Here is a 16947-nt window from a genome sequence, read left to right as displayed (position 1 = left end):
TCCTGCCCACGATGGTGCCAGGCCCCAGCCCCCTGAGGCGGCCATTCCACCACCACTGCAGCGCTCCTTGCAAGCTGCGAGTTGTTTTGTGTTCTTGTCGCGGCTTTCCAGGGGGCAGGCACACAGGTTCTGGATAATGCTGAGGCAGGACAAGTCTGCTTTAAGCCCCAAACCTGCCTCCTTTACTTGTCTCCTCTCAGGCCAGGCCTACCCTCTGGGCCCAGCAGCGCCCATCCTGCCTGCCCTAGGACCCACAGGTTGGGCCCTGTGGTAAGAGGAAAGAGCCTCCAAAGTGTCTGTCCTGGGGTACAGATGGGTGAGGCAGCCCCGTCACTGCACAAACACCCACAGGACACGTCACCAGAGCTGCTATCGGCTTGGCAATTAAGTACGTGGGAGAGGAGCCCACGGCACACAAGTATTCACGTCTGCCCTGGACAAAGAAATAAACATTGGCTGTTTTTTTCCCATTTAAAAAGCTAAAAGCGCCGCTAACAGTTTACTTCTTTGCGTCTAGCCTGTACTAAGTTTAAAGAAAAAAGCAGCTTCTGTTGAGGAGGTGGAAGATGCTGTCAGCAGAAACACCGTGCCTTGAATGTGAGCAGGGAAGACAGCGCTGCTGCGAAATAAAGCTTTTACAGCCTCTTCATATCAGTTGGCCTGGGCTCCAAGGGTCGGACACCCAGCTGGGAAGCTGTAGATTGAATTTCCTCGTTGATAGCCTTGCCCAGCTCAATCTTGTCATCCTGACTTGGCTCCAGAGAAAGCCTCTTACTAAAGGCACAGAAAAGCAACAGCTTCTCAACCAAAAACTAGGAGTTAAAGCAATCCAGTGAAAAAACTGTGCTTGGGAACAAGAATATTTCGGAGGCTAGTTGCTTTTATTTCTCATTGTCACCCTTGTCTTGGCAAAGGGCCTCTACAGAGGAAAAAGAGTCTCAGCACAGGCAGGACATAGCTCAAACACCATCCCCAGAAGGTGGAGATCATAGCCTTGACTCACCCTAAAGGCATCGCAGAAAGGGCACCAGGTAAGAGGACAAGGAGGATTTTTGCTCTAGGGTTAGTTTGTCACATAGCCCAGGAGCCACTGGCTTTGGCTCACATTTGACAACTGATTCTGGACCCTGCTTGGAGATGGAAGAAGCCATTCTCTGCCTCTGAATACTGAGGCTTGCACAGAGAAGAAACCCATGCTAACTATAGGGACACTCACAGCAGTGGGGTTGCTTCTTGATCCCCATCCCTCTTTCCACCCTGCAGGCCCTACTTGCACGCTCTGCCTTGCTCAGATGAGCAGCTCAGCCATTCATCCAGAACCAGGAGATGCGGGATTGATTTCACAAGCTGGTAGACACACTGAGGACGTCACAGTTACATGTGGGCACATTTTATTCTCTGGATGCACTTGCGCATTGTTTCTGCTCAACAGCCAAAGCTTTATTGATTCAAAACCATTTCCCTTCTCCCCCACCCCCCGCATGTTTTATTTTTTTATTTTTTTTTAATTTTTGTATATGTACCCCCTTTCCCACCCCTCAACTGCTCGTCCACTTCTGATTTGAGTATTATCTCTGCTTGGAGTCTGTTTTCTCAGAAGCTAACTGATAATTCATTCAAATTTTTTTTTTCTCCCAAGAACCATATAAATTACATGCAAAACATTGTACATAGAGATTAATATCAAAATGCAATACAGATCAGGTGCACTTTAAGCTGGACTCTAGGATATGGCAAACACACCAGGGTACATATTGCTTTGAAACCACCGTTTTTTTTAATGTCATGCATACCACATAATATTCAGCCTTTTGTTTTGTATTTTTCTGTTTTTATACAAAAATACCAGTGCTTATTATACTAGTTACTGGAAAAGAAAAAAAAAAAAAGAATCAGATCTGCGTGCCCTCTTCAAATCAAAATTTTTTTTGTGAGAGCACTGGATAAATATATATACACACACAAATGTTGGTTTAATACTGTATATATATATATATATTTATTTTAAGGGGAGGAAATAAACTAAAGGCAGTTTTAGCCATGGGCTTCTTTGAAGGAAAATTGATTTATTTTTTTTTTCTGTTGAGCAGGAGGATATCAGAGACAGGCCAGAGAGACCAGCCAGCCTCAGCAGGGGACAGCCTTGGCAAAGAGATGCTGGAGAGGAATAGCTATGTGCCAAGAACCCTGCTGGCACTGCCCCCCAACCTCCCTGGCTGGGGCAGGAACAGAGGAGCATCCCCCCTCATCACCGTGCACCGCTGCTTGGGAGATTTGGGGCTGCAGGAGTGCAGTTTACAGGTTGCATGCTCCGGGGGCTGATGAACTTGTAGGAGCTGGACACAGGGGTGGGGAACAACTAGTGGTGGGTACAAGCATCCTTCCCCCCGAGAGGTACAGAAGCCTGCAGGGATTATTCTTTGAGGTCCCTGCAGTTATGCAAGGGCTATGAAGGGCAACAGGAGCTGGCAAAAGCATTGTGGAGGTGTGCTTCTTGGATTTGGGATGGGGATTTCCCGTTAACCCCAACACCTTGTCACCGCAAGAAGCATTTCTACAGGGGCTCAGCACTACAGGACGTCTAACTCCTTGGCTGGGGAAAGCCAAAGGCTGCCCATGCTAAAATGTGGTTTAGTTTTTTTCCTTCTTGAGATTGTTTTATTTTTTTATTTTAAGCTTATTGCACAAAACCTTTGAAAATTAAGTATAATCCCTGTGCAAATCAAAGAAAACCTAATCACAGAATGCAAATGCCTAAAAATGCCTGTTCAGCAATGCACACAGGACGTGATGTAATGTCTTTGGTACCAACCTGCCAATTTATTTCACAGAAAACCACCACCACCAGAGACCCTACTGTTATTAAGAACTGGATGCAAAATTATGTTCAGAGTGTTTTAATAACAAAGCATTCCAAGGCAAGTTAACACATATCACAGGGTATGACTTCGGTTCCTGTCTGGCATGGCACTCTCCCCCGTGCACACTCGTGGCAGTTCAAACAAAGCAAAAAATAAAAATAAAAAAAAAATCTCCCCCTCTTTCAAGGCATGTTGCAGAGAGTCCCCAGAAGTTCATGCTGCCGACCATGCCTCTCCACGTAGAGCACCGATCTCCCCCAAACTGTTTTTATAATGTCCTCAATAACTTAACCCAATAGTCATCTGCTGCCAGTATATCACTGAAACTAAATAGAAAAAAAAAAATACTTTACATAAAAGATGTATGCACAATAAACGTTTATACTTTAAGCAACCAGCCATACCAACATAATTTATATAAAAAACATTTGTCTCGTCCAACTAACGTCTAGTAGAAAGATGGCTGCTCAGAGAAAAGGAAGCTGACTGGCATCCGGTCGCTGATACACTGAATTTATTACCTGTCACTGAACTGCCGTCACGCGTCGTCGCGGACGCGGGACTCGAGATTTTATTTTTTATTTTTTTCTTTAAACAAAATACATATGGCTGACGTAAAAATATCAGTTTTGATCTAAAGAAAACTATATATTTTTTTTTTTTGCATAATATTTATATATAATTATTTTCCCCCTCCTAACATGGAAACTAGAACAACAAAAACAGATCAGCTAATGAACAACCAGACCCTTGCGGCAACCCACCAGTCACAGATTTCTGGGAGCGACTTTAAGAGCCTCCAAAGTTGGCTTTTTGTTGTTTTTCATTGGTTTAAGGTTGTTTGTTTTTTTTTTTTTTAAAGCAGGTCTGAGGTAATAAAAAAAATATCAAAAGGAAAAAAAAAACAGTGCCCCCCAAGTATTTAATAAATATTTATGTAAGCTTGTAAGAACATCATGTTTTAATCTTTTTTTTTTTTTTTTTTTTGCAAGTATTTAAAATAGAAAAAAAAAAAGTGATCTTTTGAGCTATGTCCCCAAACCCCACGGCCACCCCTCTCTTACACCACTGCTGCACACCCAGGCAAGCAGCACCCCCGTGTCCTGCCCAAGGCATTTTTTCGGCTCGCGTGCAGGAGGAAGGGGAGGACAGCGATGGGTTTTTGTCTGCGCGGGCAGGGGCTGGTGTCTCGACACTGAATTTGCAATTGAGAGGGGCAGTGGTGGCAATTTCTCCTTGCTGTTGGCAGTGTACGGAGCCCAGCCTTCACCCCCCCACCCTTGCCAGCACCGGGGAGGGACGGGTGGGTCGGTGCTGGGCTGGGCAACGAAACAAAGACACTTGGTTTTTGCTGTTGTCGTTTAAGGAACACTTATTTCTTGGCAAAGTACTGGGCCCTCGCGTGGCAGGCGGTGCTGCAGGCAGTGCTCGGAGAAGGCACGGGAGATTCTGCTGTGCGTTCTTAAAGAAAAGGAAAAAAGAAGAAACCAGCCAGCCCCCCCATCTCGTGGGCACCTCTGCTTACAGGGACAGAGGCTGGGCAAAGACGACGACATGGTACAGCCAAGTTATGACCAGGTTCTCTCTGCTTCCAACCAAACCAAACCAAACGGGACAAGGGACAGAAGGCTGCAGGCTGTTTCCAGCCCTAACCACCCAAAGCCACTAACCAGGGGTGCACCCATGGGGAAAAAAAACCTAAAGCCTGAGCAAAGCAAACCCCTGCCTCCTGCTCTGCCCCCTTCTTGGCTTTGCAAGAGGGTCGGGGCAGAGCCGACTTGCCCAGCACCCCGGGACCTCTGCTCCACACCCCGAGGCTCTCACCCTGGGGAGAAACAGTTACAGGAGACCGAGGCGAGGCAGGATGCGGGGTGAAGAGATGATCTTCAAAAAAAAAAAAAAAAAAAAAAAAGCAGCAAGTGAGGCATGCAGCACCCCCTGGGAGCCCTGCGGCCAGCCAGCCAACCTGCCACCTCCGCAAGGGAGCCCCTTCCCTGGCAATCACAGCTCATCCCACTGGCCACGGAGACCCCTTCCCTTCCAGGGGCCACGCAGACGACCTGACTCGTCCCTTCCACCATCTAAGTTGGCCCAGCCGTACCACCAATAACCCGCTGCTCATCCTCCTACCGCTTGGGGAGGGATGCGCGGAGCTGGTGGGCGCCGCTGGAGCATCCTCCGGGGCTCCTCGGCAGTTAGCTGCAGCTTGCGCTCCGAGGCTGGAGGATTATTTAGCCTAGCTGAACACACAAGCCAGAACAGGAAAAAAAAAAAAAAACAACAAAAAAAAAACTCTGCTCCTGACAGCAGGGGCTGTTAAAGCTTTACAGGGCTCTTGCCAAAAGTTTCACAGCCGTTCGCGAGCAGAAGAGATGCATTTCTTAGGATTTCCTCAGGAAAGAGCCCTGCTGCTCACCACCACGGTTCCTCCTCACCCCCTTTACACTGCCAGTTCACCTGCACTTAACTTGGTAAAAAAAAAAAAAAACAAAAAACACAACAGGATCTTTCATGGCTACAGCCGAGTCACTTTCATTCCTTGTCTACCAGTCACTGCTTTGGAAACAGAGAGAAACGTGTGCGCACGCAGAGGAGGAGCTGTAAAGGCTGGGTACCATTTTTTCAAGGTGGAAGACTGGTGTACATCCCTGTATCTATCAACCTGCGAGTAAACACCTTCCTCCTGGCTGTTTGTTTGCTTTTTTATTTTTTTTTTTTTTTCAACTTGTCGCACTACAGTGCTGACTCCCCCACTTCCCACTGTGAAGTTACTGGGGGCAAATCCCACAAGCAAAGAACAAACCCCAACATTAGAAGAAAACCTTAAAAACCACAAGTGGAAAAATAAAAGTCAGAAGTGCAGCCCACAGCCCTCGGGCAGGGAGCGTGCATGTAAGACTACAACAATTTGAACTTTTCTTTGAACATGCATTTTTTTCAAAGTGAAACCCCCCCCTACGGACGCATGGAGCCCAACTCCTGGAGAGGAAATGACCTGGCTGTTTCACTTGGGCGAGTACCACTGAAAATTAGGGATGAAGATGCACAAAATTTTGGCGTAGCCCCTCTCCCGACACCCAGCATCGTGGTACTCCGGTTCCCACAGCTAAATAATCGTTTAAAAAAAAAAAAAAAAAAAAAAAACCAACAAAAATCCCCGAAATGATATACGTATGAGCAGTTTGACACGAAGTGACCGCAGTGTGTGATCAGTTACTGGTGCCAACATCACACAGGGCGCGGGGCGAAGGTGGTGGAGGAGGAGGAGGGGGGGTCGAAGTTCTAAGGTCAAACCGATGTCTCCAAGCTGTGTAAGGGGCTTTCGGGCTCCGGGAAGGTGACCTCGGTTTGATCGCTGTCCACTGCATTGTTATTTCTGTTGAGGGATGTCGATCCACCCAGGCTATCCCCACCTCGCTTTTTGAGTCCGTCGGTCTCGGGGTCGTCTTCAGCGCTGTCAAGGAATGGTGTTCGAGGCTCGTCTTCCTCCAGGATGAACTCTGGGTGAGTCATGAAGTTATGGATGGAGCTTCTGGACTCGGGTTTCTCGAGGCCTTCGTACAAGGAGCTACGGAACGCATTCACCACTTTGATCTGCCGGGAGGCGAGGGCGCGGAGCATGGGGGGCAAACAAAAGAGAGGTTAGTAGCGGCTACGAGAGGCCCGAGCTCCCAGGAGAAACTAAAAATAAAGACAATGAAACAAAAAGGACGACAACAACAACAACATCACCACCACTGAACACACAGCTAAGTCAAAATGAGAGATCTATGGTGAACTAGGAGGGCCAACATGGATCAGACTCAGGCACTAGGTGTGTGATGGGGAATCAACCGACTATGGGGCGACTTCAGAAGCTGCAAGAAAAGACATAAAAAAAAAAATCAAAAAAAAAAAAAAACAGATCACTTCGAATGAATGGAAGCCAAAATGCATTAGTTGTCATTGTGTGCGCGCACGCGTATCTGTGTGTATCAACGAGGACAAAAAAAAGTGGAACTACGACTCAAAAAAGAGGTGGGTTAGACAAAGAGTGGGTTCGCTTCAAGGCAAAAACTCTACCGTGGGAGCAACGTGTTTGTTTGCTTCGCTTTTTAGTCCTACAGAAAGGAACGGGCTTTAAAAAAGGCGTCACTGGCTTTTCAAGCCCACGTGCAGCAGTAGGTCCAAGTGGGTGCCACGAGCAGCAAAATGGGCCCCAGCCAAGCATGCAGGAAGGAAGCCAGACGCCCGCGAGCTTCCCCGCACTGCTGCCACCCGGATCCTGGGCTGGAGCTCTGCGCCCTGCCCTACAGCAACGCGCCCGAGAGGACCCGGCGGTTCCCAAAGGCAGCTATTCTTGTGGATGCTCTGCACGAACAACAACCCCAAACCTTGCTAGGACCGCTCGCTGCTCCCGTGAACAGCCAAGGGGGGCTGTCAGCACTGCCAAAAGCCAGGCTCCAGGCACGGCAAGCGGGAGATCCAGAGCCCAGGTCGGGCAGCCAGCCTACGGCCGTGCCGCCTGCGTAGCACCGGGAGGGAGAGGTCTGGAAACCAGCCAGGACGGAGGCCACCGCTGGATCCGCTGCTCCTCCAGAAACCCAGCCTTGGAAAAAAAAACCTCTTCCAGCCCTCCCTCTGCAGCTGGGTCGCAGCCGTTGGGTCGGATCGGTGGCGAGGGGGCACGAGGCAGCGATGCTCGGGGCTGATGCGGGCGCCCCAGCGCCCCCGGGCAGCGGCGTGCAGGCGCTGGCATGCGTGGGGCGACCAACGCGGGCGCCTCGGGGCACAAAAGTGCTCCAGCCCCCGTGGGTGACTCGGGGCTGCGGTCACTCGAAGATGTCAAAAGGCATCACCGAACGAGAGCGTTGCAATCTGTGGCCTGTCCAAGCGGAGCTGACAAACCGAGCTGAAGGCTTCCAAGCCTAGAAGGACCTGGTGAAATCGCGCAGCTTTGCCTTTTACTGCAAAGCCGGGAGCTGCCCAGCACAGAGTGCTCCCCGAAGCATCTCTTGGGTCACTCCTCTGCATCTTCCACTGATCCTCCCTGCTGCCTCTCCCCAGAGGTCCCCATCCTGCCGCAGCAGCTCACACCAGCACCCTCCTGGCTCGTGGCACCCTCCCAGCCACCAGGGAACTGCCTTGAAGTCGGCAACACCTCCCTGTAGCAGCAGCAGCCCTGCTCCATCCGTCTCCTGCCCCACGGAAGGAGCCCTGGCAGTCACAGGCCACCTCCGCCTGCTCCCCATCCATGTCCCCTGCCTGCTCTCACGGTGGCACTGTTGGCTGAAGCTCGGGCACAAACAGGAGAGCCACAGATTGCACAGATGGGATGCTCTCCGCAGCATCCCCACGCTGCACCTCTGCAGCCTCCCCATCACTCAGCCGGCAGCCGAGGGAGCAGAGAGCGCAGGGCTGCTAGAAGGAGAATGATTCAAGTATCCCCTTGCAAGCTGAGGAGGCTGAAAATACTCGTGCGTGCTGCCACTTCTTCGGGAACAGGCTGCAGATCTGGTGAACAGACACACCCCTTGCCGCGGGGAGATGAGCCAGGTTAAGCGGTCCGCCTTGGTCCGATGCTAGGAGGGAAATCGCCACGCAGCACAGCCACCGAGAGCCTCCTGGGGGGGTCTTTGGTCTCAGCACAAACAGCACCCACAGAAGCAGACCAGAGAAGTTACTCCGAGACGACTCCCGTGCCTGAAACCCTGGGGGTTTACCTGCAGGATGCTCCGGGGCTCCCCTCCCATGGGGGTGCCCTTCCGAGCCTGCTCTGGGTCAGAACAGCGGTGCCACCCCACGCTGGGCAGCAGCACGGCGTCCCCAGGGGCGCAGCACACCTTCTGGAAACAAACCAGCCAGCTCCAGCACGCACACGAGCTGGGTGAGACACCCCCGAGGAGATGAGCGTGGGCCGGGTACCCCCGTGCTGCTGGAGCACCAGCTGGCTGCGGGAACGGAAGGTTTGCGTGGCTGGGAACGGGAATTCGGAGCTGCTTGATGCACTCGCGGCCACAGCAAGATCCTGGATAAATTCAGGATTTAGGGTGAATGCACAGGACAAGACAGACCGCTGAACAGACCACCTCGTGCCGATGGCGATGACCTGTCAACTTCGTCGGCATCCCAAGAGCAGCAACTGCACCGACTGCCAAACGCACCGACTGCTCAGAGGCAGCGTGCAAAACCACCTAAACCACACGCAGCCAGCCTGAACAAGCTAGGGAGAGCCCGGGTGCCCCAGAACCAGGTGGTGAGCCCAGTACTGGCTCCAGGAGAGCAAGGAGCAGCCTCACAGAAGCCCTCCGACACCACTTCAAGCACTGGTGAGCCCAGACCCTGCCTACCACATCACTGCCTTCTGCTCCACAACAGCTTCTGCTGCAGCTTTCCCCAGATATTTTGATTTAAGCAGCTCCCTCAAACTGATGCAAAATCAATTCAGCTGTTCCCTTGTCAAAGGAGCTTGGCGTAACCTCTGAGCTTGGAATAAATCCTCGTTTTACACCAGCACTGCAAAGAGCTGGGCAAAAGCCACTGCCCACACGGAGGTGGAAATTACACCTCCTGCACGATGCCAGCATCAGCTCCGCCACCAACCCAGGGCTTGCCGGGCCCAACTGCCTCAAACCAGGTCCAAAAGTCCCAAAGAGGCACGGGGTTAGCTCCGCTGACCACCTCCTGGAGTCACACTCCTGAGATTTCCCTCTCCTCCGACGCCCCCCAGCTCCGCACACGGGGCCGCCAAGGTCCAGCCCCGGGGAGCTCATCTCGGAAACGAGGTGGGAGGCAGCGGGACGCCGTCAATCTGTATGGAGGGAAGAGGAGCGCAGAGGGAGGGAAGGAAAGCAGCAGAGGGCATAGAGGAAAGTCCAGACAGAGAACAGAGGGAAGGCTTAGCAGCCTGGGTTAGCCTTTGGTAAGGTCGGTTGTTGCCTGGAAGGACACCAGGTGCCGTCCAAGTTATCTATCCCCCTGCTGCAGAACGGGGAGAACATCAATCCGCAGACTGCAAAGAAATCTGCATTTGGATTTTCTCCACCCAAACCCCCTACCCTGAGACCCCTCTAACGGGTTTTTTGCCGATCAAAGTCCCGGTGGTGCAGAGATGCAGTCAGGAACAGAAGGCAGCTGCACTGCTGCAGGAACACGGGGTTTAAACAAAATAAAACTCAGGCATCGGTGGTGGCTAAACAGAGAGAAAACAAAATTACCAAAAATTCTCTCTTCTCTCCCACATTGTGTAAACAGCGGGGACTGAGAGCTATTCAAAAAGTCGCCGAGGGTATTGCTTTAATAAGAGAACGAGGAAAATGACTGTGCAATAAAAAAAAAAAAGCCAATTATCTGGGAAAGACACGCTACCTACTCACAGCCTGGCACAGCCCTGCGGAGAGAACCCGGCTCCCGTGCTCGTGGGCCTCCTCTGCTCACATCGAACAGGGAGAGGGCACCGCATCGCGGGGCTGGGCTTGGGGCTGGGAACCCACGGCCGGACGTGGGATCCCGCTGGGCCCAGCCACGTTTTCTGTCTCCGTTCGCATGCAGAAAGTCATGGGCGCAGAACGGAGCGGCCAGCCGGGCCCCGCTGAGCTGCTGCACGGGGCAGCGGTGCTCTGGGGACACCGGGGGACAAACGGAGCCCCCCGCGGTGTCCCCGCAGAGCTGTGACTCGCTTCGGTGTGCTCCTTGCCACGGCAGCACTGGCATTTGCGCTGAGCTGCGGCACGTGCGCTCCAGCGCCGTCCTGCCCGGGGCTTGCTCCGGCCTCGAGGCAGGGCTCTGGGGGTCCCCCAGGGTGCACAGCAGGACCCCGGCCTCGGCACGGGGACCTCAGCCCTGGGCCCAAACGGCATGCAGGTTAACCCACGGCACGCGGGGGCTACTTGCTTCCAAGCCAGCTCCGATCCAGGGGGCTCGGCCGCGGCTGAGCCACGGTGACCGGCCGCTCGCGCACCACCGAGCCCCCCGATCGCGGCAGGAGCCATCAAACCTCTCCTGGCACTCGTGCAAAAAGGCAGAGAGCATGCAGGCGGCTCCTGGCCGCAGCCCAGCCGGCCCTCAGTAGCGTGCTGACTGCTGTGGGAAGGGTCTGAGAGGTTGCTTTGCTCTCAAGTGGATTTAGGGTTTTGGTAAAGCAACTTCTCCGCCAGCCTCCAGGGGCCACAGCGCTCCCTTCTCACAGCAAGGCTCTGAGCTGCTGAGAAAGGCACGGTTCTTTCAACAAGAACCCCCAAATTTTGCACCCCTCGGGAGGGCGGACTCATAGGTCAATCCTGCAAAGGAGGAGAAGAGGTGAAAGAGAAGGAAGCAACGAGGAATGGGGTGGGGACGGACCTGAAAGTACCATCGGCTCGTTCGAGGTGCAACGGCGTAAAAAATTAATTTGTTTTTAAAACGATCTCCCGCCCCATCCTTCACTTTAGAGATCAGTGCGTCAGTCAAGGGCCAGAGGGAGAGAGAACAGGCTGGGGGAGGCTGTGCAGGTGCTCGCTGTGGTTATTAGAAGTCATGCATTGTAATAGACTATCACTCACTGCCCGCAGGAGGAGATGCAGCAGCAGCAGCAACAGCAGAAGTGGTGGGAGTGGAATTGACGGAGGAAAGAGCTACATGGGTTGGGCTAGAAACATTTTTTACATCGTGGTGCTGGCTCACGATGGAAGGCTGTCTCCTGAGGGCTCCCTGCAAAGAGGAGGCGCCGGTCTGGAATGTGTAAACTACGTCCATCTGCAAAGAATCAGAGAGTGAGATAGCGTCGCCCCGGGCAGAGACAGGGAGAGGGGTCGGGGACAGAGGGAGCGGGGTTCGGGCAGGCACACAGGGACAGGAAGGAAGAAGGAGGGATGGAGAGGGGGGAAGGAAGGAGGAGAGCCCCCCGCCCACGCTCCCGCAAACCCGCAGGGGTTCGGTGGGTGGCTGGGAGCAGAGGGGAGGCGGGCTCCAGCCCCGGCAGGTGCGAGAGGTGCGGGGTTGATCCCAAGAAATGCGGGGTTTGTCCCACCACCGAGAGAGGTGCGGTGGGGGGGGGAGCACCCCGGGTTACCCCGACAGTCTGCAGGAGGAGCAGAGAGAGGCAGAGGGCAGGCAGAAGTGGGAGCTGGCAGCCAGCGGGCTGGAAACTGCACTGGGAGAGCATTTGGGGTCTCTCAGCCCCACGGGGCCACGGTGGGCACCCAGTGCTGGGGCCGTGCCAGAAGGCATCGCGACCTCCCAGCCAGGGCTGCGGAGGACTCGGGGGGGCAGCTGGTAGGGAAGCAGCGAGGCAGCACCCCCAGGGGGGCTGCGGGCACCCTCCAGGGCAGCAGGGACCGAGCTGGGTCGGTGCCATCCCAAACTCTTCCCCCCGGGCTGTCCCCAGCCCCGCAGCTCCTCGCTGCTCCCCTGGGGAAGGGCCAGACCCGCGTGCGGCTCTAATTCACCCCGGAGATGCTTCGCATCCTGCTTCGCCCCTTGCCCAGCCCGACCTCCATCCCCAGCGGGATGCTTGGCCCCGGCACACCCGGCCGGCCGCGAGGAACGGCCCCACGCTTCTCCTTCAGGCTCGCTGACCGGGGGCAGAAGCCCGTGAGATGCTCGGGTTTGACCTGCTGCTGCTCTGCTCAGCGTGCAGGGCACCGCGGCCACAAGAGAGATGCTAAAGCAGCACCAGGACTTGCCAACAGCTGCAACGTCCAGGAGCATTTTTTTGTCCATATTCTAATAGCAAAAGCTCGTTGGAGCGCAGGTCTGCCACGGCTACGGGAGGGAGACCCCAGAGCCTGCGGGTCCGCGTTCGTACCTACCAGGACACCTGGATTGCCTCCCAAAGCCCGCTGCTCCCAGGGGAACCAGCCGGGGGGAGCAGGCAGCTCAGCCCCCGCCAGCGCTGCCCCTCACCTCGAGATCCTCAAGGTGACATCTCCCAGAGGAGAAGCCAACACGGCACAAGAAAGCTAGCTCCGGTCCCTGTGCCTGGGGCATTTTGGCTGGCCCGAGTTGTTTTAGGGCCGGAGAAAAGGGAACGAAGGGTGATGCAGCTCTGCGTGCCCGCAGAGATGGGACCTACAGCTTCGTGCCATGGGGCAGCTCTGCCCCAGGCCTCGAGGGAAAAAGGGAGCTCTCCCTGCCCCGAGCAGCCAACCATCCGGGTGGAAAAAAAAAAACAACAAAAAAAAAAACACCCTTTGGGGAAAAAAAGCAAGTGGTGTAAAAGCCATCTTAACCAATCTTCCTCCCTTCCTCTGCTGCAGGGCTGAGAGCACCAGGCAAGGAGCCAGGAGAGCTGGCAGGGAGGGATGGCAAGAGCCCCCGCGGGCAGAGGGAGGCGATGCTTGCTCACAGCAGGGGGATCTGCCGGGCAGCACGGCAGCACCCAGCGCGGCCGGCAGAACCGAGGGTGCCAGGTTTGGTGGCTGCTCGCTGAGCCCCAAGGCTTGGGAAAGCTCAGAGACCGCAGCTGGCTCACGAGAGCACCAGCAGCCTTCTGGCACGGGGTGCAAGCCTTCTCCAGGCAGCTCGGGCTCTGCCCGAGCCCGATGAGAGCTTGCATCGACCCTGGAGCAAGAGCCAGCCCCGCCGCAAGCCCCCGGAGCGGGGCAGGCAGGAGCTGGGTGCGCCACGATGCAGCCCCACGGGGCTGACCCCCAGCAGGCTCCAGCGCTGAACCACTGCTGAGCGAGGCGCCGGCAGGCAGTGGGCTGCAGGACGCCCCCATCTGCGTCAGAACAGCCCCCCCGTACCTCCCCCTACCCCAAGCCATCCCAGCAGGCCAGGCCGTCCCGGTTTCTCAAAAACCAGGGCAGACCCCGAAAGGCACAGGTGGTGGGAGAAGTCTAGCCCAGGAGGCTACGGCATCCTCCGAGCAGCAGCCGTCGCCTCTTTCCAGAGGGAGCCCCTGGAGAGAAAGAAAGAGAGAGAGAGAAAGAGAGAAGAAAGCCCCACAGGAGCCCCCGCCCCACAGTACCTGCGTCTGTATCCTGTTGAGACCCCTGAACCACAGGATCTGCCCCCGCCGCAGCTCCATCTCCGCGTGGTCGATCTCATCCACGTCCTCGGGCAGCTCCTCCTCTGGGATCTCCTCCTTGGTGATGCCGTGGCCGGCTTCCTTCAGGAACTTCAGGTGGCTGGTCGGGACGGTGCAGATCAGCTGGGGGGAGGCAGGGAGAGCAGGGCTCAGCCCGCGGGCTGGGGCAGCACGGAGCCCCCAGCCAGCAGCATTCCCCCGGGGAGCAGCCCTGCAGCGAGCTGCCAGGACTCAGCCCAGAGATGCCAGCCCTGGAAGCACCCCCAGGGCAAGCAGGGTGGGAACGAGGAGGCTTATCATCCTCCTCCTCATCCTCTCTGCTGGTGTGGTTTTAGGATGGAGCATCATCTCCTGCCCCAGCACTGAATAAATGCTGGGGGGAAGCAGGGCGCTGAGGCAGAGGGAAAGGAAAGGCAGAGGGAAAGCCCAGCAGGCTGGGCTGGGATCCCGTCCAGGCACGGAGGAATAGAGTGGTTTTTTTACACAGGCTGGCTCTTACCTGGCCCCAGAGGAGCTCTCCCACTCCGATAAAAATACACCAGAACCACTGGCTCAGGGTGAGCCCAGAGCAGCTGAAGGGCTTCCCACCGAACTCCACAATGATGATCTACGGCACAGGAGAGAACAAGTCACACGCCAGGAGCTCAGAGGGCTGCAACGCTCAGCCACGGGAAGAAAAGGTCCCCCAGAACCCCACATATCCCCTTTCCTGGGATGACGACTGGGGAAAGGACCTTGTATCTACGCTAGCAAAGACACCAGAGGCGTGCTGCCAGCCCTGGCACCTCCCGACACACTCTGGACCCTAGATGCCAGGTTGCGTCACCGAGAAGCTGCTGGAGAAGAATAAGGGGAAAGAACAGGGGCTGTGGGGGTGGGACAGCAGCACCCATGGGTCCTCCCAGCCCCACCACCCTTCCCTTTCCTTAAATCCTACCCCACGGCCTCACCTGGGCTGCAAAAGTCCCCAGCACCACCGTACAGAAGATGGGGTTGCGATAGATGGCCTCGAAGACGTTCCTCTCCCCGTGGATCTTGCGCGCGTTGATCTCGTTGAAGAGCTGCATCATGACGAAGGTGTTGAAGACGATGGTGTAGTGCTCGGTGGGTGGGGAGTGGAGCGGGGCGTTGCGGCCGCTGTCGATGTCAAACAGCTTCTCCCCTAAGCAGGCAAAGGGTTTTGGGGTGGGGATGGGCGAGGAAAAGAGAAGATGAGATCCTCTTCCTTACCTCTGCTCTGCCTCAATGGTATTAGGATCCCAGATAAATCCTTTATCATCACCCCTCCGCTTCCCATCCCATCAGCTCTGTGTTGGCCAACGTGGGGTCCCCAACACCGCTGAGGGTCCGGTGGCCATCTGCCCCTTTTATCCCCACCCCAGTTCCTTGGGGTCTCGAAGCTCACCCACAAAAAGCAGCGTGAAAATGATAGTGAGCTGGTAGACGGCGTGCCCCAGGATGTTCTTCATCATGGTGCGGGAGATGAGCGGCTTGTTGCGGCCGTAGGGCTTGCGGAGCAGCAAGGACTCGGAGGGGGGCTCGGTGGCCAGGGCTAAGGAGGCAAAGGTGTCCATGATCAGGTTCACCCACAGCATCTGCACGGCCTTCAGGGGGGAGTCCTGCAGGGAGAGGAGGGAGAAATGCGTCACACCACCAAACCTGCCCCAATTTCGGGCCATTTCGCTCCTCGTGCCCAGCCCGGCAGCCCCGTACCTGCGTGATGCAGGCGCCCGTGAAAGCCACGATGACGGCCACGACGTTGACGGTCAGCTGGAACTGCAGGAACTTGGAGATGCTGTCGTAGACGTTGCGGCCCCACATCACCGCCTTGACGATGCTGGTGAAGTTGTCGTCCGTCAGGATGATGTCCGAAGCCTCCTTCGCCACGTCGGTGCCTGCGATGCCCTTGAGGGCCGGGGAGGAAGCGGCAGGGATGAGGCACAGGGCGAGCTCCGCGCTCTCCGTCTGCCTGGCTCCACGATGCTGCTTCTTCCCCAAAAACAGCCCCAAGAGAAGACCCTGCCGCAGCCAGGAGCTGATGCCAGCCCTACCCTTTGCTCCCAGTCCTTGCTCCATGCAGCAAACCAAGCGCGGAGGCTCCCGAGCAGCACAGCCTTCCAGGACAGGCACGGCTGAGCTCCAAACTGGGGCTATGGGTCAGCTCAGCGTGCCAGCCAGAGCTGTCAGTGCTCCTGATGGGCCACGCTGCAGCAAAGCAGCGGCCCCACAGCCCCCCAAAAGTCACTGCAGTGTCTCAGCACGGTGAGATTTGCTCAGTAGGAGCTGGGCTCGCTGCATTTCTCACTGCCGGTATGGGGAGGCGCTCGCTCGGCACTGCACAAACCCAGCAGTGCCCTGCAAGGAGCCCGTTCCCTGGCAATTTCCCCCAGGAGCTTTCTTGAGGTTTGCAAAACGTGCTTGAGATGGGAACCTCACAGCTTGTGCAGGGCAGGAGCTTCAGAGGGAAGCTGCACGGAGTCACAGCAAGCTCCAGGGCACTGCTGGACCTCCCAGCTCAGCACCCTGGGCCACTGGGGGCAGGACCCTGGTGCTCCATGAATACTTTGTCACCTTCAGCTTGACACCGTCCCCACGGCTGGGGCAGAGAAGCCAGGCTACTGGAGGATTGTTTTCCAGCAATTGTTCGCTAACGGTCCTAGAAAGTTCCTGAGAATTCAATCAAACCTCCAAAGAAGGTTTCTTCTTCCTTTCTAAGCCACCAAGGAAGATTTGGAAGAGCTTCGCCGCTCCACAGACAATTCAAGTGTTCAGAACAACCAAGTGGGTCATCGCAGTTTCTCTCCCCAGAAAACAAAGCCAGCCCCGAAGCAGGGAGCACCCCTTGGTGATCCCACTGCCAACCCTACCATGGCAAACCCAACGTCAGCTTTCTTCAGCGCTGGGCCATCGTTGGTCCCATCCCCGGTGACGGCCACCACCTGCCTCTGGTCACCAACGGTGCTGTCGATGATTCCTGCATCGGGGACAAGCAGCGCGGAGAAAGTCAGCTCCGAGGGCAGGCTCCAGCACAGGTTATGCTGCAGAAGCACCCAGGCAGAGCAGACCGAGAGGCTTTGGGGAGGGGAGGCAGCCACAAGG

The 16947-nt window shown here is 55.6% G+C and overlaps 1 protein-coding gene across 9 annotated transcripts in view; it reads right to left on the bottom strand.

Moving 5' to 3' along the window:
- Positions 1 to 3698: 3698 nt before the first annotated feature.
- The window catches only part of ATP2B4 (ATPase plasma membrane Ca2+ transporting 4), a 44257-nt gene continuing 31008 nt past the window's right edge, over positions 3699 to 16947 (bottom strand). For 5 of the 9 annotated variants that reach the window (XM_066983128.1, XM_066983124.1, XM_066983126.1 and 2 more), the window contains 8 exons: positions 16716 to 16822; positions 15562 to 15753; positions 15254 to 15467; positions 14799 to 15010; positions 14348 to 14455; positions 13789 to 13971; positions 11484 to 11573; positions 3699 to 6455 (listed from right to left, as the gene is read on the bottom strand). In XM_066983128.1, the coding sequence (XP_066839229.1) occupies positions 6150 to 6455; positions 11484 to 11573; positions 13789 to 13971; positions 14348 to 14455; positions 14799 to 15010; positions 15254 to 15467; positions 15562 to 15753; positions 16716 to 16822 (1412 nt within the window). In that variant the 3' untranslated portion in view covers positions 3699 to 6149. Of the gene's footprint in view, positions 6456 to 11380; positions 11574 to 13788; positions 13972 to 14347; positions 14456 to 14798; positions 15011 to 15253; positions 15468 to 15561; positions 15754 to 16715; positions 16823 to 16947 lie in introns of all 9 variants that reach the window. The other 4 variants (XM_066983132.1, XM_066983133.1, XM_066983129.1 and 1 more) reach the window with 2 other exon arrangements.

This window comes from Anser cygnoides, chromosome 25 (genome assembly GCF_040182565.1).
Source record: "Anser cygnoides isolate HZ-2024a breed goose chromosome 25, Taihu_goose_T2T_genome, whole genome shotgun sequence".
NCBI lineage: Eukaryota > Metazoa > Chordata > Aves > Anseriformes > Anatidae > Anser > Anser cygnoides.
Note: the sequence above shows the minus strand (reverse complement) of the source record. Positions and strands in the feature narration are given on the sequence as shown.